Raw genomic sequence first — 24775 nt, 5'->3', positions numbered from 1 at the left:
TGTAAGTAGTTATCTCTTAGAAAAGGCTTATGAGATGAATTAGCGTTATGACTAACATATTTAAATTGAATAACCAAAGCATTTTATGACTGGACTATAATCATATTGTACTTACTAAGGCTCAAGATTATATCTTGGGTAAGTCAGGAATTGTGTTTAGCTGCTAGTTGAGACAGGAAACAGGAGTGACCTATCAAAGTTGAAGAAGTTTGGAGGTAGGCAGTTCAGGGCTGAAATGGCAGTTTCACACAATCATCTGGAACCTAGGCTCTTTCTGCTTCAGCATCCTTAGCACTAGGCTTCCATGATCAAGTGTTTCTCATTGCTCCGGTGCCTGGGTGGCTCAGTAGTAAAGCATCTGCCTTCAGCTCAGGTCATGATCCGGGGGTCCTGGGATCTGGCTCCCAGCTCAGCGGGAAGCCTGCTTTTCCCTCTCCCACTCCCCCTCCCACCCCCTACTTCCCCCTCTCCTACTGCCCCCTCTCCCACTCCCCCTGCTCGTGTTCCCTCTCTCGCTGTGTCTCTCTGTCAAATAAATACATAAAATCTTATTTTTTTTTAAGATTTTTTGTTTATTTTTTGACAGAGAGAGACAGAGCGAGAGAGGGAACACAAGCTGGCAGAGTGGGAGAGGGAGAAGCAGGCTTCCCGCGAAGCAGGGAGCCCGATGCGGGGCTGGATCCCAAGACCCTGGGATCATGACCTGAGCCGAAGGCAGACGCTTAACGACTGAGCCACCCAGGCGCCCCAATACATAAAATCTTAAAAAAAAAAAAAAAAAGCATCTCTCACTGCCCAAGATGTGGTCAGGAAACCCACCCATCTTCATCACAAAACAGGATTCCCAGAAACTCCACCCAAGAATTTCTGCTTTTATATTACTCTGTTTCTCTACAAAGGAGATAAGGAAATGTACTTTGTCAGCTGGACACATCAACCAGGGTTACTCTTAATAAAGAAAAAGGGAGAATGGCTATCATGCGGGCTATCAGCAAATACTATCTAATAAATTAAATATCCCTAGGGCCAAATAGAAGACAAATATCTTGATTTTCTTTCTCTCTCTCTCTCTTTTTTTCTTTTTAGCATCATTCTACCTCCCCTTTAGGAGAATAAATACATATTAGTACATGGTAATGATATTTTGATCTAAACTGGAGAATTAGCATAATGATATATTTAGATAAGCCCAAATACATTTCAACAAATTATGAAAAGACTTGAGACCTATGGGGAAACAGTAAAAAGAATATTTAGAAAGTGAATAATATATTGATTTTATATGTCAAAGGAATTTTGTATTGACAGATGAGAAATATTAAGTTTTAAAGCAACTTCATAAAGGTCTTCAGAGTAGAAAGTATCAATTTTATGTCCTCTGGCTCCATTTTAGCATAGTTATTGTTGATTCATGACACAAATATTTACTGAATTTTCAACTATGATCCCAGCACCATGCTTGGCCCTGAATCTACGGTGTGAAAGTGGATTATCGCGACACCCATCCTCAAAAAGCCATAAAGCATTAGAATTTCTGCTTTGTTAGTAAATATTAATATCCAACTATAAAATAATAAAGTTTTGCTGATGTTTAAACTACCTTATAAAAACAGTAAAATTGGCAAGAACATATTAAGTGTGCCAGGGAGGGAAAGGTTTTATATAAAAATAATTTTTTTCAGATTTGACACTGAAACAGTTGAAAATATTTTTGGCAAGCTATGACATTCAAATACAGATAAAGTATTGTTATGATTTTAAATGCAGTATTCAGAAAATTGGAAATTTGGAATAAGCTGATATTTTATTTCTAAGAAACTTTAGTTTTTATTTTGAGGTGTAAAATATCTCCTTCAAATTTGCAGTCAGTATGAAGATGAAATTATGGTGAAATTCTGTAGTGTTTAAATTACTCCACTTTTTCTGGAAACATTTTCCAGGCTGCACATTTTCTAGGCTACACATAGAAGATATGCTACAATTACTAAATACGATTGTTTTTAAGTACCAGAAAGCCAGAGATGCACAGTAAACACTACTAAAGATATTTAAATTTGAGCCGGGTTATAATCAGTGTTTTGCATATATTCTACCAGAGAAAACATGTTTAAAATATCCTTCTGTGGGCTAACATTGTCATTTTGGTATGTTTTCCATGTTTGGGGATAAACTAAACTTAATTCTGCTCAGTTTACATCCATATGCTTGCTATAATTTCCACATAAGAAAACTTCCTCTAGACATTTAAAAAGCTTACAAATTAGATACTTCAGCATAATCTATATGTAAGTGTTCTTTACTTAAATAAAGTTTCAGTTATGTTTTGGCATGCAGATTTTACCCTGGATTAAGAGAGAGAGAGTGAAATTTCAATAACTCAAATCTGAACTGATTTTTTCCCTGTAAATAATACACTTATGATGTAATATTATGTAAATTCTGAGGATGAGGACTATCTAGTAATCTAATTTCTATACTGTGAAAGGTGCTTAATGTTTTATTTTTTATTTTTGGAAATAATAACAAATCATACTTAGTTTCAAATAAAAAAAACAGACAATAAAGAAATGACAATCATCTGTAATTCTTTCACCCAAAGAATATCAACAGTTAACATCTTGGCACATATTCTCTTAAACCTTTCATTTGTATATAGCTTTGATATTCTTTTAAGGTGTACAATTTCTTGCCTATCTAAGATGGTCTTCATTTCCTTTTACATAACAATGTTGAATAGCAATTTGGCTGGGTATAGAAATCTGGTATGGTAACCTTTGTTCTCTCAAAATTCTGCAGACATTTATCATCCGGTGATGAAATAGTGATGAAAGAAACATCTAGCTGCTCTGTTCCCCTTGCTGAAGGTAATTGGTTTTATTTTTCTCTGTATCAGTTCTTACAGGATGAAAAAAAATTATCCTAGAAGTAAAACAAACATGATAGGCTGTATTTATATGTATGTTTTTTCTCATTAATTGGCCCAGAATTTATAAGCACTATCAGTAAGTACATTTATATTTTCTTGAATGCATTGATATTTTCTACATTTGTATCATTGACTATTGAGTGTCTTCTGGTGTCCTTCTCCAGAATACCCATAGGTCTTTATCATCTTTATCTACTCTGTTTCATCTCTTTCTTCTTTTTCTCTACATTCTATGATATTCTTAATTTCTGTACTTTTTATCACTGATTCAATACTGGCATTACTGTTTTTTCTTAATTAGTATTGAGTGTTGATACTCAATTTATTTTCTTAACTGATTTTCTTAATTTCTTAATTAGACTCGAGTACTAACAGTTTAAATCCTCCTTACATTCTTGGGGCACCTGGGTGCTCATTTGGTTAAGCATTTGCCTTCGGTTCAGGTCATGATCTTCCAGTCCTGGGATTGAGCTCCACATGGGAAGCCCCACATTGGGAACCAGCTTCTCCCTCTCCTTCTGCCCCCCCCCTCCTCTCCATGCTCATGCTCTCTCTCTCTCATAAATAAACAAAATCTTTAAATCTTCCTTACATTTTCCCCTCATTCAAAACTCTTTGGAACTCTGGCTTCAGAGTAAACCATTCCTTACATTGACCCCTTCCTCACCTTAGTTCCATGCCCTTACACATCTTTTGAATGTATCTAGCAATTCTCCAATTTCTTCCTTTCCTTGAAAACAAATCCTTTTCTGTGCTATTGTATTTGTTTTTATTTTATTTTTATTTTTTTTAAGATTTTATTTATTTATTTGAGAGAGAGAATGAGATAGAGAGCATGAGGGGGGAAGGGTCAGAGAGAGAGGCACACTCCCTGCTGAGCAGGGAGCCCGACGTGGGACTCGATCCCGGGACTCCAGGATCATGACCTGAGCCGAAGGCAGTCGCTTAACCAACTGAGCCACCCAGGCGCCCTGTATTTGTTTTTAGAACAACATTTCTCTTCTTCTTATGTTTTAGTTTTTTAATTGCCTTAAATTTGGATTTTTTTTTCCAGTTTATTCTTATGGAGTCAAATTTACTCTTATGTGAGAATTAAGACTCACAAAATTAATGTGCAAATTAGATGTAACTCCTCTCTCTTTTTTTAAAAGATTTTATTTTTTAAGCAATCTCTACAGCCAATGTGGGGCTCAAACTCACAACCCTGAGATCAAGATGCTCTACCCACTGAGTGAGTCAGGTACCCCTAGATCTAACTTCTCTTGTTTTGTAATATTTATTCTGGGTCTTTGCAGATAATCTTTGTCAAACTTTTCAGATAGCCATAATGTCACTTATAGGTTTTAAATATTTATGAATAGAATATGTACTATTAACATTTGAAAAATATTCTGATATCCTCACACAAAATGCATAGGTAAATGCCAACTGTAATGAATATGCAGGCAAAGCTGACAGTAGTCATGTGAGCTGTCAAACATTGAATTTATCATATTTTATCAAATTGAATATTGATAAAAGATAATTTGTTTTACATTTGCACATCTCTGAAATAAGGCTGTATTTTACAATTACTGGTATATTTTATAATTACTGGTATATTATATAATTATGGTTATCACTTGTTATACTTGTTTTTATGCATCTTGAGAAAAAGCTGGTAAAATATTGCTTTGGGGAACATATCACTCTTATAAAAAATGTTATATTACCAATGCTCTGAGTGACACAGATGATGATGTGTGGGACAATATGAAAATTGATAATTATGTTGAAAGTGATTCAGGAGAGGGATTCTTAATGTAAAGAGATTTCAGGAATACACCTTCACAAGTTAATTTCACTTACTTGTATGTACCCATGAAAGTGACATATGATAAAAAAAAATCTGTGGTTCAATATGTCTAAAAGGGCTCTTTCAATGCAATAACATAAAAATTCTAAATGATGAGAAAGGATTGTGACAACTTGATTGGTAGCATTTTTTTTTTTTTTAGTAGTACATAAAATAATGGTTCATTTTACCAATGGTGGCTTCTCTGATTGAATGAAATATGATAGACTTCCACATTAGATGCTAGTTCTCATCTAAGCCCACTGAGTGGGGTCCCCCCTACCACAGTGGCTCAGTCCCCTCCTCTAGGGCCTCCTGAGATGGCTCTACCATGCAGCAGTGGGCCTTCCAAGCCCTACTCCTGCAAGATTGACTGTTCTGATTGGTTGAGGCCATTTCTTGCGAATGAACCAGCATTTTTAACAGGGAACATGGAAATGTCTAACATCCACTGATGCTTGAAAATTAATAGATGAGAATACATAACCAGAACTTCCCAAAAAGTGTGCTGTGAGAATGTTATAGCTGTGTAGGGAAGTTCTGGCCACAGGACATTCCTCAGCCCTCACGTGGACATGTGGCACCAGGGCTCCAGAAGCTCCATTAAAATGAATATTTAAATATTTAAATTTCATTTCATTTAGGTCTGTTGTAAACCCAACAGCTTGATATTAATAAAAGCTTAATAAAATATCACTTCCAAAAGATAACCAAATTTGCATATGAGATTCAAAGTACTCAGGAATTCTTTTTTTTTTTTTAAAGCTTTTATTTGTTTGAGAGAGAGAGAGAGCAAGCACAAGCAGGGGGAGTGGCAGGCAGAGGGAGAAGCAGGCTTCCTGCTGAGCAAGGAGCCCGATGCGGGACTTGATCCCAGGACCCTGGCATCATGACCTGAGCCAAAGGCAGATGCCTAATGACTGAGCCACCCAGGTGTCCGTCAAAGTACTCAGGAATTCTTAATCTTTCAGTCCTTATTTAGTGAAACAAAGAATTCAACAAACATGTTCTCACACAAAGGCAAATACAACAACAACAATAACAAAAGCACCAAGCAAAACATCTAGAAAAAAATGCCTTTTCACCAAGGACACAAAGAGAAAAAGACATGATGAAATGTAGTCTAATAAGAATTGTAAGTTGAGTATGGAGCACAAATTTGGCAGGAAAGTAAAATTTTCCAATCAGAGAAATCATCACTTTAATCTAGAACTTTTCATTCAAGATTAAGAAAAAGAGTATATCAGGGGAACCTGGGTGGCTCATTCGGTTGTGTCTGACTCTTGACTTCAGCTCAGGTCATGATCTCAGGGTCCTGGGATCCAGGCCAGTGTTTGGTTCCATGATCAGCGCAGAGTCAGCTTGAGAGTCTGTCTCTCTCTCTCTGCCCTTCCCCCTGCTCTCTCTCATAAATAAATAAATAAATAAATAAATAAATAAATAAATAAATGTCTTTTAAAAAAAATAAAAGAAAAATCAGAGCGAATGATCCAGTCAAATAATCTTTACAGTGTAAGAAGTACTGATCAAAAAGAAGCATTTGCTGTTTCCATAGCTCTGTGTCAGAAATCAGTCTATAAATCTACAGAAGGAAGTTAGAGTTTTATAAAGAGCTGACAGAACCCAGCTTTATAGTGGAACTTGAGGAGAGCAGACGTAGATTTGGGCATTGACAAATTCACAGAGCAAATCATGGCCATAAAGTACCCTGGCATTGAAGAAAATGTGACTTAGCCTTTCTTGTGATTACAGTTTTCGCTAAGCACATGGAGTAATTGCATAAGACAGGAAAATGTGTCTTAGTTCATTTTTTTGGAGGCAAATGGATTTTAAACTCATGTAAATTAAGATGGTCAGAATAACAACAAAAAATGTACTATAAAGATATCAGTGCCTGATGAATGGCAGAGAGATAGAGCAGCTCCCTGTGATCACAGAAGAGATACCAAGCACACAACCACCTTAGTGTCCCTGTTAACAGCAAAACCTCACTAGCAAATATGGCCAAATTTTAAAATCTGAACTTCAGTCACATAGTAGAGTGCAATTAGCATGCAATGGCACACACAAGTAAGAGGAAATATTTCAATATTCAGTACAATTAACTAACTGCAAATCTGCAGACCCAAAACCCTGTGCTCACAATTGAATTCTCAGCTGAACATGGAAATATAATCTTAGGAAATAAACATAGGAAGATTGTTATGGTCATCAGGTCCCTCCAATTAATTTTCTCCATTTCATTGGTTCATGTACTCAAAATGTATTTTAGCCTAGGGAAAGGCTGCCATAAAACCATACTAAAAAAAAACCCAAAACAAAAGTAACATACTCCATCCCTTTTTCCTTTCTATTGGAAGAGGCTATCTGAGGTCTGTAAAGGAGAAGCAGAGAATGACAACACTGACTCATTCACTGAACATTTGTTAGGAGAGTCTAATTAAGGCAAAGCATTTATATTATCTCTAAACTATTGTTGGCATAAAAGGCAATGTACTTCTGTACTTCACAAACAGTAGCAATAGAAACTTCATTTTGGTGTTTCAATATAAGAACCCAAGGCTTGTATACTTTCTGTCACCAGCTCTACATAAATCCTTTCACCTGATGTTACTTTATTGATTTTATATATATAAAATCTTCCTTCTAATAAGTGCATATTATTGTATCATATGCCACAAGAATATCTTTGAGCAAAATTTGGAGAGCAGCTAAAGAATACATTTAAGAAAACCTCTTCATTTGTATTCATTTTTAATTATTTCTGAACTGTTCATACCTTCACATGGTTCAAGGACCATAACTATATAAAACATAGTTATGAGGAAGTCTGAAGTTTACCCCTGATCCATCATCCTAAATCCTTTAGCCCTATGAGATATAGGTTAAAAACTTAAAAAATAATTTAAATAATTTCAGAATTATAGAAAAATTTTAAAAATAGAATGTAGCATTCTTATATCCCCTTACCCAGCTTCCCCTTATGTTAATACTTAACATAACCATGAAACATTTATTAAAATTGAGAAATTAACATGAGTAGAATGCCATTTTTTTCCACTAATGTCCTTTCCTCTGTTTTTCAATGCAATCCTGGATTCTGCATTGTATTTATGTGGCTTTTATATTTCCTTATATAGCTTTGCACAGTGGCAGTATCGTAGCCAATGAGGCTTATCCGAGGCACGATTATTGCTAATATTTCCTTATATACTTAGACTCTCCCACGTTCTTCATTCCTCCTTTCAGTTTGTGCTTCCATTTGGTATCATTTTCATTCAGCCTGAAGAACTTCCTTTCTTACCTCCTACAGTCCCGTTCGACTGTCAACCAACTCTTCCACCTTTCATTCCGCTGAAAACTTTTGTGTTTCACCTCCATTTTTGGAGGATATTAATTCTAAGTATGTAATTCTAGGTTGACAGTTTTTTTTTTAAAAAACTTTTCAGCTATTAAAGGTGTCATTACAATATCCTGACTTTTATAATTTCTGACAACAAGTTAACCACAGCCTTACTGTGCTTCTTTGAAGGTAATGTGTCTTTTTCTCTGGCAGCTTTATGAATTTTTTCTTTGTCCTTGGTTTTCAGCAGTTTGGCCATTATTTGCTTAGCTGTGGCTTTCTTTGTATCTATCCTGGCCACAATTCTCTGAGCTTCTTTTAATCATCTGAGGTGTCTTTTTTGGATGTAGTCACCCAACAAATGTATTTTTGGAAATTATCTCTTCAAATACTTTTTGCTTCCCATTCTCTTGTTCCTGTTTCTGTGTGTGCATTTTAGGTTATATGACCCAGTCTCAGACTTCTACATTCCTGTTCTTTGCTTTGTACTTTTCTTTTCTCTGTGCTTCAGTTTAGACACTTTTTTTTTTTAACTTTATGAGGTTACTGTTTTGAGTGTGGCATTAAACCCATGCAGTGAATACTTAATATCAAATATTGGATGTTTATTTCTAGAGTGCCCATTTGACTGTTTTTAAAGAGTCCTCTTCACTGTTGAAATTCTTTATATTTTAATCTATTTTGCCCCTTTTCTCCTTTATTTTGCCCCTTATTTTAAAGTTCTACTATCTGCATTGCATATAGATTTACTTCTATGGTCTAGCTTTTTTCAGTTATTATTATTGGTCAAATTTTTATTGCCATTATGCATGGATCATCCAAAAAATTGTAATCAGATATTGTATATAAATGGACTTTCAAGGTTCTAAATGATATTGTTTTGTCCAAAGAGTATTCACCCTTTCCTAAGTTAGGCAGAATGCATGAAGAACTGTCTATGTCAACCAGTCAGACACTGAGTTGAGACAAGGCTGCTTTGCAATTAGATTCAGTCTATCTGTGATTCATCCTGTTCTTTGGGTCTTGCTCTCCCGGCCCTTTGATTGAAAGCCTGGAAGGTATCTATCGCCTCAAGGAAGACCAGTCATGTTTAATGCAGAGCTCTTTTCTCTAGATGGACTTAAGCACTCGCAATTGTGGGGAATTTCAGTTTGCCTGTTAGAATTTTCCTATCCACACCCTTGGTCTCCTATTTTGCTGCAACCCACAGCAAATGTTCACAATGAAAACTGGTCATGCTTTTGGGGTTCTCCTAGATTCCAAACTGCCACACTGACCCCAATGACTATCAAAATCTCTGCTTGTTTCTCTTTTCCCATCAGAATTCCTCTGCCTGGACCAAGTCTAATCTACAACCTTTGCCCAGAATCAGCAAATGTCTCAAGGAAACAAAATAGGCAGCAATCATTAGCTTATACAGGAAATACTTATCCTTTCCTGGAATTTTAGTTTGTCTAATTCTTCTTGCTTCCACAATTTTTCAAACTTTTAAAAGTTTGCAACTTTTCCAGTTGTTACTTTCAGAATGTTGACCTGTCACGGTCTCCTTACATTTTTCTCAGAAGCAGAACCCATTTGTCAGAATTTCTGAACTCGGAACAGATTCAGATTAGTTTCTGCAATATTCCTGAAGCTGAGGAAGTCAACCTCAAAAGGTATTAATGGTGAAAAACATTTTCCACAATGTGGAGAAAGCCTGTCTACTGTGAAACAGATGAAAGAAGCCAATATCTAGACAGCAACCGAGAGTCCGGCTAATGATCCAGGATGCTGATTGTTCACAGGGCTCAGCTGCATTCCTTCAGTGCCCCAAACTTGGTGGTTCAATTCTTCTTTTCATTTTGAGGGACCCCTCTCTCCCTGAGACAAATTCCTTCCTTTGGTTTAGGTATGATTAAATTGGTTTTCCATCACTTGCAATACAAGTCTGAATTAATACTCTAAACTACTAAATGTGTTAACACAAATAGTGATATTGTTATTAACATTATTTTAGGTTTTTATTTCTTAAAGTTTAACCTAAATTTTCCTATTTTGCAACAACGATGATAAGCTGTGGCATCTTACTCCATTTAGATGCTTACCTGACATAGTTTCTGATCCATTTCTAATGTGATGCTTCTAATCTTCAGGGACCTTGGAAATCACATAGCCAAACATGTTAGAAGTATATTTAAGTAAGAAGAAGTAAGATCCGAATGAGGCTAGGAGGAGCTTTTTTTATGCATAAAGTACAAAAGTTTTAATACATTGGAATTTAAATTTATTTTTGCTTATATTCCTGGTTTTGGCAGGTTCTTAGTAGATGAACTTCCTGATTTCTGGTTGATAAAATTTGAGTAATTTTCTCACCAGGAATAGGCCTCTTTTTCTTTGGTGAATTACTAACTCTTAGGGGAAAAAAATCAATATGTTCAACACATGGGGGGAAAAAAGCAGTTAAATTTTTTAGGTTATTTTTCTAACCTATATTTAATATGGTTAAAAATGGAGCACAGAAACTGTCACTGTATTTAACACATCCCATTCATACAATTTTAAAAAGCTTTAATTTTTTGTTTTCTTTTTTTATTTAGTGTGTGTGTGTGTGTGTGTGTGTGTGTGTGTGTGTGACAGGCTGTGGAAGAAGTAAGGATGAGGGGACAGGGAAGGAGAAGGAAAAGAAAAAAGGTAGATGAGATAGGAAAAATAACCATACCCTGAAGGTAATGAATGGGACCAGGAAAGAACGTCAAGAAACTTCTTGAGGAAGGGCTTAGCCTAGTTTCTATTTGGGCTTGTGGACTTCAGAATACACAGTATGTGCTCACCTATCAGCTGTACTTTGGAAGTGATGATTAGCTGGCTAAACATAATCATGGTGCACAATCTTCCACCTGATTTTTAGAACCATCACCACCCCCAGAAAAAATTTGAAGTCACCTAACAGAAAATTATTCTGGAGACTTAAATAGCTAGGAACAGTGGTTCCACCTCATAGATGAGATGAGATAAAATCACAGGCAGGATTAAAAGGGAAACCAATGCTGAGCTGCACGGCTGGCTTAGCGTAGACTACTGGTAAAGACTTGGACCTTGAAATTAGAGAGACTTGGGGCGCCTGGGTGGCTCAGTTGGTTAAGCGATTGCCTTCAGCTCAGGTCATGATCCTGGAGTCCCTGGATCGAGTCCCTGGATCGAGTCCCTGGATCGAGTCCCTGGATCGAGTCCCGCATCGGGCTCCCTGCTCGGCAGGGAGTCTGCTTCTCCCTCTGACCCTCCCCCCTCTCATGTGCTCTCTCTCTCTCTCTCATTCTCTCTGTCTCAAATAAATAAATAAAATCTTAAAAAAAAAAGAAATTAGAGAGACTTGGATTTGAAAACCAATTTTATCACTTATCAGCTGTCTGACATTAGCAAATTTACTTACATTCTCTAAGCTTCAACTTCATCCAGGAAATGAGTACGATAATGACAATTCCTAATACTTTGATTAATTAAATGAGAGAACATATGTGGAACCTGTAGCACAAGGCTTAGCTCATGATGCTCAAGAAAGGCTAATGATTATTATTCCTTAGTTACAGGTGAAGAGACAATAAACCGGCTTGGCTTGTTTTGCTTCTTGTTTGTTTGTTTGCAACACTGGAACTAATCACACAGAATAATGTAATTTTTCCTACTTTGAAAAGAAGGCAAAACCCAATTCCTATTGCTTCTTTCCTTTGGCCAGTGGACAGCCTCATTGTTGAATGCTTTTATTCGATTTTTCAGGAGAGACTTCACCCTTAACAGAGCTGCCTAATGATCTGCCAAATTAATGTTTCTAAGTTTAGTGGATTCATTGGCATTGTTTTCCATGCAAAGATTTATGACTGCCAAATCCCACTGTTGGTCCAAAAAGAAAAATTCAATGCCTCCTCCCCCCATGCAATCTCTTCTTATATTACTTTAAGCATTATGTTAGAAATTTTCTTCCAGGACCTAGATCTTTAGCCAGGAAATATGTGATTGAGAATTAAGTTGGGAGCTAGCTCTTCTACTAGTTGGAACTGGGCTGGTTTTGAATCAGCAGTAACTTTGAGTTGCAGATATCTGTTCAAAGTAGCAAAGTGGCGGTTATTACAGAGACAGGAATTAGGAAGTGTCTAACTTATGAACGCTTGCTCTATTTTTTGTGGCATTCTTCCTTAAATATAGATACACAGTATTTGTATCCATACGTAAATAGGTAGCAGAGTTACTAGTTCTCAAGGATTAATTTATGCCAGCCTAGAATTTAGGAACTAAAGCACCTAGTTTTATTATTTGGCATTAGAAATCCCTTATTAAGCATACAGCACGTTAGTACCCTGACACAGATAGCAAGTCAAAGGCCGAAAGTGGGGTCAATGATTACGTAGAAGGAGCTGAGCCTCAGAGGGTTTGGTAATCCCCAGAAGGTATTTGCGAAAACTGGATGTATATGCCTGTGTGTATCTATATGTTCATTCATCTGAACATTTCCATAGTTCCATGAAACAAGACATAAGTACGACTCATACTTTCATCACTACCAATATACTTTTAAGGAATATTACTGGAGGAAATATAAGACGAACCAAAAAACGGGCTACCACCACACATGAGAATGTTGTATATAGAGTTCATGGTCACTCACTGTCCCTTTCCTGGGTGGCAGTTTAAAAAACAAAAACAGTGGCCATAGATTGAGGGAGCAGGACTTGCAAAAAGTAGCTTGCCAGGTCCCCACATTTTCTGGTTAAGGACTGGTTGTGGATTTTTCAATTGGTGGGGATGGAGAGTGTGAGATTGCATTTTTCCTCTATCATAGGAGCAAAGGAGAGCTTGAGTGTCCTGTTTTTTTTTTTTTTTTTTTTTTAATTGGAGCAAAGCAAAGATTAACTTACAACTACTTTCTTTGCTCCTGTGCCTGGAGCTCTCTTAAGAGTCATTTTCTGGGAAATGCAGAGAAGACTCTCGGGATGCTGCAAGCATGACCCACGTGCCCGGACACTGGCTGGCTGGCGGGCTTCCAGCCAAGACAGAGTTGAGTCGCAGTAAGTTCTAGGGGGTATCTGTTGTGGTTTCCTGGAGGTGGAAGGAGCTGCTCTTCACAACATTTCCTCCAGCCAGCGCCACGCTGCAAATTTCCAAGCCTGTGCCTCGCATTTCGCTGCATCAGCAATTCCAAAACTTTCTAAAAGCTTAGGCAAAGTCTCTTTGAGAGGCGATTTTTCTCTGGTCCCTCCACAGCTCACCCCCATGTCAGACTTCGTGTCAGATCACAGGCTTCACTGCGGTTACAGCGTTTTTCTCAATCTCAGCTTCTGCTTAAGGTCCACCCGCGTGGAGCACACTAATTTTTGCAGTCGTACTGCCGGGTGGCGAAGTAAGAGCTTCTTTCAACCCTAATAACCTTTGCTGCACTCTACCACCCCATTTCAATCTTTTCCAACTCGTTTCCTTCTTGCCCTCTTGCTGAGTCTGTGTGGGCTGAGTTTCCCGCTAACTTGAAGGGAGTTTTCTCCCAGCGCCGCTGGGGACTGCGGAGCGGGCGCGCGCATCGAGCCCAAGGGCCCCTCCTCGGTAGGGGAGATCCAAGAAGAGGTGACTTTAAAGGTTCCCTGCTCTCCTGTGTGTTTCATACACATGCAACCATGTGCAAACATCTATATTTTATATGTTTTAAAGGGCTAAAGGAATGATATGAGGGAGCCAAGTTAATGAAACGTGGTTCTCCACTAAACCCTTGCCTAAATCCCCTCTGTATGACCGCTTGGTGTGTTCATGCAATTCTTAATTAACCAAAAGCTAGAAAAAAAAAAATCAAACTCCGTGCAAAGGTGGCTGTTTCCACCCAGGTTTCAGGACTCCACGAAGGAGTTTAAGACAGAGACTGGAGAAAGCCACAGGTTCCCTACATCGCTAAATCCAAACCCTAGAAGAAGCAAGTGGTTTTCTCCTTTGCACGCCCCTGGAGACGAAATGTAGAAAGGAAAAGGCTGCCTGCAGCTTGGTAAGCTCCCTCTCTGCCTTCCTCCGCTTCACATCCTTTCAACAATTCTCCTCATCTTGCCCCGCTCCCCTCAGATAGCAGGAAAATAGTTTTCCTGGCACACTCCACACCCGCAATCACACACACTTTTCCTCCATCCTGACCAACGCCCCCACCTAGTGGTTTCGGCTCGCCTGCCTTGCTTTCCTCTACTGTGATTTCTAAGAGAGTGCTGCGGTTTGGGGGAAAAAAAAAATGAAGTCTATTTAGGCGCCTGATGTGGGTGGGTGGGATGGGAGGATGGGCAGGACCCTTAACATGTGGTGCAAATGAGGCTTAAGGTTAGCAGGATCAATGCTGGGCACTAAGGACAGGAGGAGAGGAAAGAGAAGGTTTTGCTTTTATCCCCAGCATGGCTGCAGCAACCCAAACCACTTCCAGAGGATGTTTTTGGAGAGCTGCCACCTGAAGGAGTGCTCTCACTCTCAATGCAGGAATGGGCTATTTTCTGCATAAGATTTAATACTATCAGAATGTATGCTAATTATTTACTTGGTTATGTGGTCATTGTCTGTCTGCCTCTTCTAGAATGTAAGCTGCTTGAAAACTGGGTCTGGGTATACCCCATTATACTCCTGATGTCTAGAATTCCCAGCACAGAGTAAGCACTCTATTTTTGCCTGCTGGCCTGGTTTAGGGGGGAAGAAAATAAGAAAACTTGGGTTAGGTTTATGTCACCTTGGGTAAAAAGCTTGTCTCTCAAAGGATCTTAATTATTCTTCTAAACTAAATGGATGGGTGAGATAATCTCAGGCCCTAGACTGAATAATTCTCTTTAAAATATACTTACACTTAACCTGATAAATTCACTTATGATGTAGGGTTCATTGACTGCATTATACCTGCCAAACGTTGAGCTAGGTGCTTAGAAACTCCTAGCTGGGATCACTTAGCTCTGGGGGCTGAAAGTACATTGCCCTTTCCTGGTGCTTTTCTTTAAACTTTCTCCGACTTGTACTTCTTCCCTACATTTGTTTCTCTTAAGGTTGGAGGAGGAAGTGAGCTCCAGGGATCTGCTCAGAGGTCAGGGGAACTGGGTGCTGCATAGGGCTGATAGCCTGCTGTATTTGTTGATGCCAGAGAAGACACAGTAGTGGTGATGGTCCCAAAGCCCATTTCTCTTTCTTTCTTTCTTTCTCTTTCTTTCTTTCTTTCTTTCTTTCTTTCTTTCTTTCTTTCTTTCTTTCTTTCTTCCTTCCTTCCTTCCTTCCTTTTTCTTTCTTCCTTCCTGCTTTCTTTCTTTCTTTCTTTCTTTATTTCTTTCTTTCTTTTCTTTCTTTCTTTCTTTCTTTTTCTTTCTTGATGTTGTTGACCTCCTTTCCAGTTAGGCTGTGGGACGGAAGGTGCTTACTGTGAACTGTTTTACACCAGCACTGAACTGCTGAGCAGCTGGAGAGGGAGGGTGGAATGGAAGGTTTAGTTTCACATACAGTAGGCTTTTGTAGATAGCTTTTTATCTCCCCTGTTGGCCCACAGTTAAAGGGGAGGCATTGAACGGAAAACACAGACTCCTAAAACCAGATGTGAAAAATTAGTTCGTACTGTACCAAGAGTTAAGTATGACTTGAAGCCCGAAGTTTAAAATGCACTATTGGCCATTTCCTTCTAAGGCGATTATTACCGTTGACCCCTTCTAACTTGGGTGTGGTCCGCAGGGCTGGATAAAATTCCTGAGTGGAGAGGTCAGAGCCTGGGGCTGGCTCCGCCTAGCACTGGTCTGCTGGGGTGAGGGTGGTAAGTAGAAGCCCCAGAAGGAACGCGGGGAGTGTGCCTGTGCCCGCGGCCGAGGGCGTGGACCTAACTGGAGGGCCGCGCCGCCAGCTCCGAAGAGGACAGAGGCAAGGACAGGACGCCCTCATCCCCAATCCTGGCCAGAACTGCGGCGTCTGGGTGTCAGGACTGGGAGAAGGGCCAGGGGATAGGTTCTGAGGAGAGAGGGCGGTAGGACCCGGCGGGAAGCTTCCTTGGCCGGGGAGGGAACCGGGCGGGAGGAAAGAGGGAGGGAGAGAGAAAAGGGGAAGGTGATGGGGAGCGGGCGTCCGCACTTGCTGAGCCGCATGAGTTGCACAGCTCCGGCAGACCGGACCTGGACTCTATAAAAGGAGCCCATCTGCTCTGCCTCTCACTCGCTCCTCCCGGGCTGGCGCACGCAGCGTTCTTCCGGCTCCCCAAGACACCTGCCCCTTACCCGCGTGCCGCGCCAGGTCCCCCGGACCCGTGCGCCCAGCAGCATGGCTCCAAGCGGTGCCTCTGGGACCGAGGTGGCGGCGGCGGTGGCGGCGCGTTGCGAGCAGCCGCAGCCCCAACACCCGAATCCCCCCTCTTGCGGCCCCGTCTCCGCGGGGCAGCTCGCCGGAGTGGCCAGCGCGTGAAAAGAAGGGAGGGCAGAGCTCCGGCGCGAGGCGCGGCGCAGCGCGGCTCCCAGACTTCACCCCACCCAGCTCTGGCGGCCGAAGCCTCCGCAGGAAACTGCCCCAGTCTGGGGAGGGGGGCGGGAATACACGACCAGGACTCCTGGCCGGCCTGCAAGCTTTGGTCTCGACAGCTAGGAAACTCCTGCGGGCCGATTCTGCAGATCAAGAAGCGCCCGGGTTAGGAGACTCAGCCCCGAGCAGTTGGGGTAAGAGACCCTACCTGGCTGATGCCCCCTCCTCAAACAGTACATCGCCCTCCGGCACTAGACGCCTAGGTGGGATTCGGAGTGGAGCGGGGCTCGGTGGGCCAGTCCTTAGCAACCCAGGGCTACGACGGGGCGTGGAGAGGAGCAGGCAGGGACGCGGTGGCAGCGCCTGGCGCACTGGAAGTGCAGAGGACGCGCTCGCCTGCCTAGGCTGCCGCGCCCTTGACCTCTAGTTTTAGCAGGGAATCTGGGTGGAGGAATAATTGAGGAGCCTACGGAACTGACTAGCAACCGGGAGACAAGACTGTGGTCTCCGCGGTCCTTCCGCCCTTTCCCTCGTTTGCTCCATGCCCAAGAGCTGCGCTCCAGAGCCGTGCCGGCGAGGAGAGACATGGAAGACACCGGCACTCAGTGCGCCCCGCCGCTGCCCGCGGGCTCCCAGACCGGGGTTTCTCAAGCCAATCTCTCCTCTGCTCCCCACAACAGCAGCGCCGAGGGCTACATTTACCAGGAATCCATCGCCCTGCCCTGGAAAGTACTACTAGTCATGCTGCTGGCACTCATCACTTTGGCCACCACGCTCTCCAATGCTTTTGTGATCGCCTCTGTGTACCGGACCCGGAAGCTGCATACCCCAGCCAACTACCTGATCGCCTCCCTGGCGGTCACCGACCTGCTCGTATCCATCCTGGTGATGCCCATCAGCACCATGTACACGGTCACCGGCCGCTGGACGCTGGGCCAGGTGGTCTGCGACTTCTGGCTGTCGTCGGACATCACCTGTTGCACTGCTTCCATCCTGCACCTCTGTGTCATCGCCCTGGACCGCTACTGGGCCATCACGGACGCCGTGGAGTACTCAGCTAAAAGGACTCCCAAGAGGGCCGCGGTCATGATCGCGCTGGTGTGGGTCTTCTCCATCTCCATCTCGCTGCCGCCCTTCTTCTGGCGTCAAGCCAAAGCCGAGGAGGAGGTGTCGGACTGCGTGGTGAACACCGACCACATCCTCTATACGGTTTACTCCACGGTGGGCGCTTTCTACTTCCCCACCCTGCTCCTCATCGCCCTCTACGGCCGCATCTATGTGGAAGCCCGCTCCCGGATTTTGAAACAGACGCCCAACAGGACCGGCAAGCGCCTGACCCGAGCCCAGCTGATAACCGACTCCCCCGGGTCCACGTCCTCGGTCACCTCCGTTAACTCGCGGGCTCCCGATGTGCCCAGCGAATCCGGGTCCCCTGTGTACGTGAACCAAGTCAAAGTGCGAGTCTCCGACGCCCTGCTAGAGAAGAAGAAACTCATGGCCGCTAGGGAGCGCAAAGCCACTAAGACCCTGGGGATCATTTTGGGAGCCTTTATTGTGTGTTGGCTGCCCTTCTTCATCATCTCCCTGGTGATGCCTATTTGCAAGAATGCTTGCTGGTTCCACCAGGCCATCTTTGACTTCTTCACGTGGCTGGGCTATCTCAACTCCCTTATCAACCCCATCATCTATACCATGTCCAATGAGGACTTCAAACAAGCATTCCATAAACTGATACGCTTTAAGTGCACAGGTTGACTTGTCAGTTGCAATGGGGTAGCCTGAGCGGCCTTTGGGGACCATGTTGGGTCTGGTTCCACAGGTAGGTCGACTCTTCTTTCACTGTTACTGGGTCTGATTGAAGCTCTGTCTTCTGGACAAGGGCAATGGATGCTGAGAAGCCAGGACAGCCCTGAGAGAGAGCTCTGAGAGAACTGTTCAAACTAAAGATAGAGCTTTCCTGCTAAGAGGCTCACTTCCTCCCCTCAAACCCCAGGTCCAGCACTGACCTTGCGGCAGCCAATCACAAGGGAGGGTTGTAACTTTTTAAAAATCAGTGGTGGAAGGGGGATCCCTGCCCTGCTTTGGTATCATGGATCATGCCCTCTAGAACCAGTGGTACTTGTAGTTGTCTGAAGCCTGTCTGAGACAGATCTACATACAGCCTGGCAGTACTTGAACTAGACACATAATACCCTTTGTTTTGGGGAGAACTTTGTGTTACAGCTTCATTTAAGAAGAGTTACTTTGGCATCCTTCAGTCTCCAGTTTTTGTTTATTTAAACTTGGTTGGAGAAACTTGTGGACTTGATGCTTCAAACCTTATGTGTGGCTTGGATGATGCAGAGAAACCTTGAAGAGTTAACAGCAAAATTCTGATGTTGAGATCTCTATTTTTATTATAGTTGAAACTATATGGGGTGGGTGGGTGGGAATGGGAGATGGGGAGCATTAAACTGAGAACCAACACCTATGACTGTTTATTTTCTGCAGATTTGTAATTTTTTTAATTCCTATTTAGTGATTGTCAAACCACATTCTAACAACTCAAACAAAACATTATGTGTGCTAGTGCCAAAGTCTGCAGATTGCTTTATTTTTCCTCCTAATTTCATGTACGTTATTTTACACATTTAAATCCTCATAAATGAAGGATATGATGGGTGACTCAGCCCAAGCTGCTGCTGTATTTCTTATTAATGCAGTCGATTAAACTGATGAGTATATACTATTCCTTAGCAAGGAAATTATCCTTATTCTTTCTCCAATTCCGGGAGATGTAAAGGAGACTGATAAAATAGAAATGGTTCTTCTATAATTAAGGAATGGGGGCAATAGGAGGATGTATATTTTGACTTGTAAAAAATCTTAAATGCATGAGACTTTTTTCTGATAGTCATTTACACTCCTTCCCATCTGTAATTCCTTTGTGTGCTAACATATAAAGTAACCAAGAGAACCAGCTCCTTTTTCCAAAAATCTTCAAAGTGCAGTAAGAACCCAAAAAACTCTATTAAAGAAAAAAAAAACTTGTTTATTTTCCCTTGCTATTGAAGGTTGGGTGGGAACAAAGATTATTAGAAAATGACATGCAAGGACTTTATAAAAGCTTAGAGAAGCTAAAATTGAGCCTGTTTTCCCTGTAACTCATGGAACCAAACCTGACCTACTAGGCCATCAGGGAACTGACAAGCTTTTGAACCTGGGAAATTCGTCACTGACCTGATACCTCAATGAATATAATATCAGTAATACTTTATATTTATCTGTCTTTTCAAATTTCAGTAATACTTAGTTGTTATCTCAAACTCACTCTGAGGACTCTCCAACACGGAAAGATGAACACAACAAAAGATGAAAAATACATTATCTAAATAAAAAAGAGTAGCCCTGAAGGATCATCTGCACAGGAAAAAAAAAAAAAATCTGTATGTGGAGCATTTAATAGGCCAAAGAAGATTCCACACTGCATTCTTCAGAGAGCTTTCTGCTGTTTGATAGCTTTTGTCTGCAGGAGCAGGTTGTCTTTGTAAAATGGATTCCCTCCCTGCTTGAAGCTCCCCAGTGCAGACTGTTGGACAGTAGGTGTCTTGAGCTGAAGTAGCTGCTGATTTCCTACTGTGCAGACCTTCACTTGGGCTAATGACTCTTGAAAATAGACTATTCAAAAGTTCACACATAAACAACATAAAAAGGGGGATTTTGATCAACATTTACACCTGTCGCTGGGGTAAAATAAAATTTTAGGCATTGGACAATCCCTATATTTCTGTGATTTCCCAAGGGTTTTTGTTTGTTTGTTTTGTGACATTTCTCCTATGGAGAAATCTAGCTTAGTACTGATAGGAATGTGCATCCAGCACGGTATTTGCTTCTATGTTACCAATATGTTTGTCTTTTGTCTGTGCAGCTGTGTTTTCTTTGGGCCTAAGAAACAATTAAGCGAACTTCTAGGAGCTTGGGGGGGGGGTGAAATTAATTGAAATAAATAGCCGCTGAAAAATGACTTCTTTATAGGGCACGTACAATGATTGTGTCCTCATATTAACAAAACATGGTCAACTTAGTCACATGGGTTGCTTGCCATTTGTAGATTACCCACTTAATGGTTTTGCTTTATTATTTGGCTGAACTGACTGAATTTGAGGCATATTGTGTGAAGTAGAAGCTTGCAAACCCTTGTAGTTACAAGAGATCTTGAATCATCATCCAGCATTGCACATGATAATGCAAAGTGTACTCATCCCAGGGGTATGTAGTTAAGACTGTTAAGTTCCTTGTCAGTTACTGCTGCCTCTAGCATAGTTTGTTTCATAAACTAGACATATGGCTTTTTCGCAGAACATAAAATGGGAGATGGAAATGTGTAACTTACATAGAAATGAAAATATATTTTCATTGGCTGTGGTAACAACTAACATTTGCCATACTGTTTAATTGCACAAAATTTCACACAAATATACGAATGTATACTCATTCAAAAGATACCAATATTGTCTTGTGTTTCTAGGAATTTTAGAGTTTCCTTTTTAAAAACGGACAAAGCACCCATGAATGAATGGTTATGGAGTTCAACAAATTTCCTACAGAGTAATATTCTTCACTTTTCCTCTCTATTATCTTAGTTTTATCTTCTTTAACCAGGAACCCTGAGAGGACTATAATTCACTCAAGCAGTAAAATCTCAGATTATGTGTATTTGATGGAGTCCTGTGACTGAAAATTGCCTTTGGTGTTCCACCTTTCAACAGATGTGTAATTGGAAATGACATTTAGGAAACTAATGAAATAAAGTCCTTTTCGTGTTCAAAAAAGAATGGGTGGTGATTCTATTAGATGGGAAAGATTGGTTCTTTGGATTCTGGGCTGCATTTAGGACTTTGAACCTGCAAGAGAATAATTGAGGAGAAACGCGGCTGTGGTGGACTGCCCCAAGTACTGCCACAATTTGGGGGATTTCGTTTGTAGGAAGAATTTAAAAGGAATGAGGCAGATCATGCTCTCACATGCTGCAAAGAAGGTAAGTCGGATGCACCATCACAAGAGTTTTCCAGATCCCTATTTTCAGAGGGAACCTTTAATCTCTAGGCTAGGTAGTGAGATTCCAAGGTACTGCATGGTGCTGGAAACACAGAAAAAGGAAACGGCGAAACAGGGTTAGAAGCAGGGTTGGGGAAACAGGAGAGGAGGAGACCGACCTATGGGAACAGCAGAGGAGTAGACAGAAAAACAGCGTTAGAATCAGGAAGTCCTCAGTTTGAATAGCAAATAGAGCACCTTATAGCTGTGTGGCTCTCCTCAAAGGCAGCCTACTTGCAATTTGTTGCATGCACCTGTGCCTGGAAAGCACCTGTCAAAATACCTGACACTCAGCACATGTACTTCCTCTTTAGCCATTATTTCCCCATCACCTCCATTGTGAATGCACGGCACCTGTAGCTATTAGAGAGCGGTTGCACTGCGGAGGACCAAGCCAGCCTGAGTGGGAGAAACCTGGCTAGACTAGAAGTGACGAAGTTAGGAGTCTTTCACACTCACCCACTTAGGCTGGTGAAAAAATAGCCCAAAGGCCAAAAGTGAACATGAGGGTTGGTTTGCCGTGGCCTTAATGGCCAAAAAGGAAATTGCCAAATATTTCATTTCCTATAGCATCCTTTTAAACTCTTCTCCTTCTTCGTCTAGAGATTTTCCCCAGAATCCAAAGCCTCTCACCACATCTGCATCTTTCCTTAGTGTTTCATTTTCCACTTTTGTGCTTTTCTCTTACCCATGAAAAGCCATGATAACCAATGATAACATGTTGACCTAATATGGTTCTTATTTTAACTCTGGAGGGCTGATTTAGCAGCCCAGGCTTTTACATATATAAAAAAGTTGTTGATTAAAATTAATGTGTAATTAGTGGGGGCAAAAGCTTTTAACTGGGGCAGCTCCTGGAGCTTTCGCAAGAGTGGAGGCTGGTAGGGGGAGTGAGTGGGTGGCAAGCGAAGCTTCTACACCTTCATCAAAGTCCATCCTCGAACAGTCCACCAGGGGGCAGAGTGCCGCTGAGTTTTTTCCAGGATTCAGATGCTCACCGTTGACCATCTCTAACTCCTTTCCGGATACTGCAAATGGTATTGACTTCTCTAGGCTCAGTGAAATGGAAGATCCATGAGCCAAGGGAAAGGGGGCTTATCATTTATTTAAAATAGATTTTTTACAACTGCAAATTCAGGCAGAGGATCCCTAAAACAAACCTAAAATTCTTCTTCATATATGCAAAATCAATTATTTTCTTACTCATCTCTAGTCCTGGGAAATGCTAAAATCTTAGTACTTAAAACATTGTGACCTTTGATTAACGTGGCAATGGGTTAATTCAGAGGTTAGAAGACAAAGAATTTATATTCAAATTAAAGAGAACTAATTACTTAGATAGATCTTTCGCCACTATGATTTTTCTCATCACTGTGTTTTCTTTCCAAAATTTCATTGGTTTGAGGTTAATACATCTATAGTTCAAAAGTGAAACATTTGTCATTTACCATTTGAAGAGAGGGATGGTTTTTTGCGCAGAAGTAAGGTATACTTACATGTCAGTTTTCCCCAGAAGGCAGATTTTTAAGTCTGTGTAAGTTGGGCATTTACTTTAAAAAGAGGCACATATAAATGTGAGTACAATATTATGTATCACAAACATAAATTTTTGTGTCAGAGAATGGATCATATAAAATGAGAAAACAAGTTAGGTTATAGCATTGCCATTCCTCCTTAACTGTTCCTCCCTGGCATTTTCATGATCCCCAGCGGGGAGTTTTCTATGTGCCATTTCACACATCTGTCAGTTAAATCTGACTTTCAAAGTCAACATCCACATTTTAGGATTATACTAGGATTTTCAGTACTCCCTGAGAGAGAGCCAGTCCCTGGAGTTGGGGCCAGCTGACAAAGGGAAGACTTAACACTATTCCAAGTGTAGTTTGTAAAAGAAAATGCCCATTTCTTTTGACTGATTAGTTCAAATTTCAAAGGATAGGAAAAACCCTTTCCAAAACTACCAGCTGGAAATCTATATAACAAGAATGGCCTTAGAATATTTCCTGTACCTAAAGTGAATAGATGGTGATATGGGGATCCATGTATGGTAAATGCTTAAAAGAATCTACACATGGCTTGCCTGAATGATGCATGTAGACATGACTCACATCCTTCCTGACTCTGTGGGAACATTCCACACACCGGCCTCTGATTGGTCATTCTATATTAGAATAACTCATTTTCAGGATATCTCTTGCTCACAAGTGTGGTGATGGGACTGCAGGGATAGAGCAGTCCACGAAGGGTAGCTTCCTTGGTCCAGGAGCTGTGCCCCCGGGAACTTTTGCAAACACATCTGGTTGTCTCTTATAAGCTTATTTGCTAACCCAGTTTGTGATTGTGTGTGTAGACCTGCATTGCCGCCATCATTCATCAATCTATCCTTATTTCATTGAATAATCTCAATGGGTTCAGCATTAGACTGGTCTGATTTTGTGAGGAAACACTTTTTTTGTCCCTTCACCTCGCCACCCCAGTTTTGCCAGGCTGTAAGGTCCTTGAGTCCACTCTCTTTTCCCCTGCCCCTCAGAGGCTTTCCCACAGAGCCTAGTATGTTGGGGTAAACAATCACACAGTGGGAAGTTTGGCATGAAGATGACCCCCACAAAGAACCCCAACATATTCGTAGGTTTCAAATGCAAGAGCAAGTCTGACGTCAGAAAGACCTGAGTTTAAGTCTGTGTTTTGCAACCGTGAGCAAGTTCCTCTGTAAATGTAATAGTACACACCTTTAAGTCTGCCTAAAAATTAAATGGAATAATGCAACTGTTTTCAACCCTGGCTGCACATTGGATTCATCAGGGGACCTTTAAAAAAAATCTTTGCTCAGACCCTGCCTCAGACTAATTAAATTATATTGTTTGGAGTAGGGTCTGAAATTCTTCTTTTAAAAATTCTCTTCAGCTAATTGCAAAGTTTGGCTAGGGTGAGATCCACTAAGAGTATGTATATAAAGTTTTTAGAACAATGCTTGGCACACAGAGTATCTGTGGGTGTGAAGGGGGCCCCTGAATGAAATGGCAAGTCAAGTGGATTTGTTTTTTTGTGGTGGTACTTCTCAAAATTTGATGGACATATGAATCACCTGGGGAGTTGGTTAAAATGCAGATTCTGATTCAGAAGGTCTAGGGTG

At 41.1% G+C, this 24775-nt stretch overlaps 1 protein-coding gene and 1 pseudogene across 1 annotated transcript; both read left to right on the top strand.

The window, feature by feature from the left end:
• The first annotated feature begins 7898 nt into the window (after positions 1-7898).
• LOC115939700 (U4 spliceosomal RNA) lies at positions 7899-7961 on the top strand (annotated as a pseudogene).
• A 7897-nt stretch (positions 7962-15858) lies between these two features.
• On the top strand, positions 15859-21380 carry HTR1B (5-hydroxytryptamine receptor 1B). The gene has a single exon (XM_006729775.3). The coding sequence runs from the start codon at positions 17152-17154 to the stop codon at positions 18319-18321; it is 1170 nt and encodes a 389-aa protein (XP_006729838.1). The 5' UTR covers positions 15859-17151; the 3' UTR covers positions 18322-21380.
• The last annotated feature ends 3395 nt before the right edge of the window (positions 21381-24775 follow it).

This window comes from Leptonychotes weddellii, chromosome 8, assembly GCF_054177405.1.
Source record: "Leptonychotes weddellii isolate Sample4059 chromosome 8, ASM5417740v2, whole genome shotgun sequence".
NCBI classification, from domain to species: domain Eukaryota; kingdom Metazoa; phylum Chordata; class Mammalia; order Carnivora; family Phocidae; genus Leptonychotes; species Leptonychotes weddellii.
Note: the sequence above shows the minus strand (reverse complement) of the source record. Positions and strands in the feature narration are given on the sequence as shown.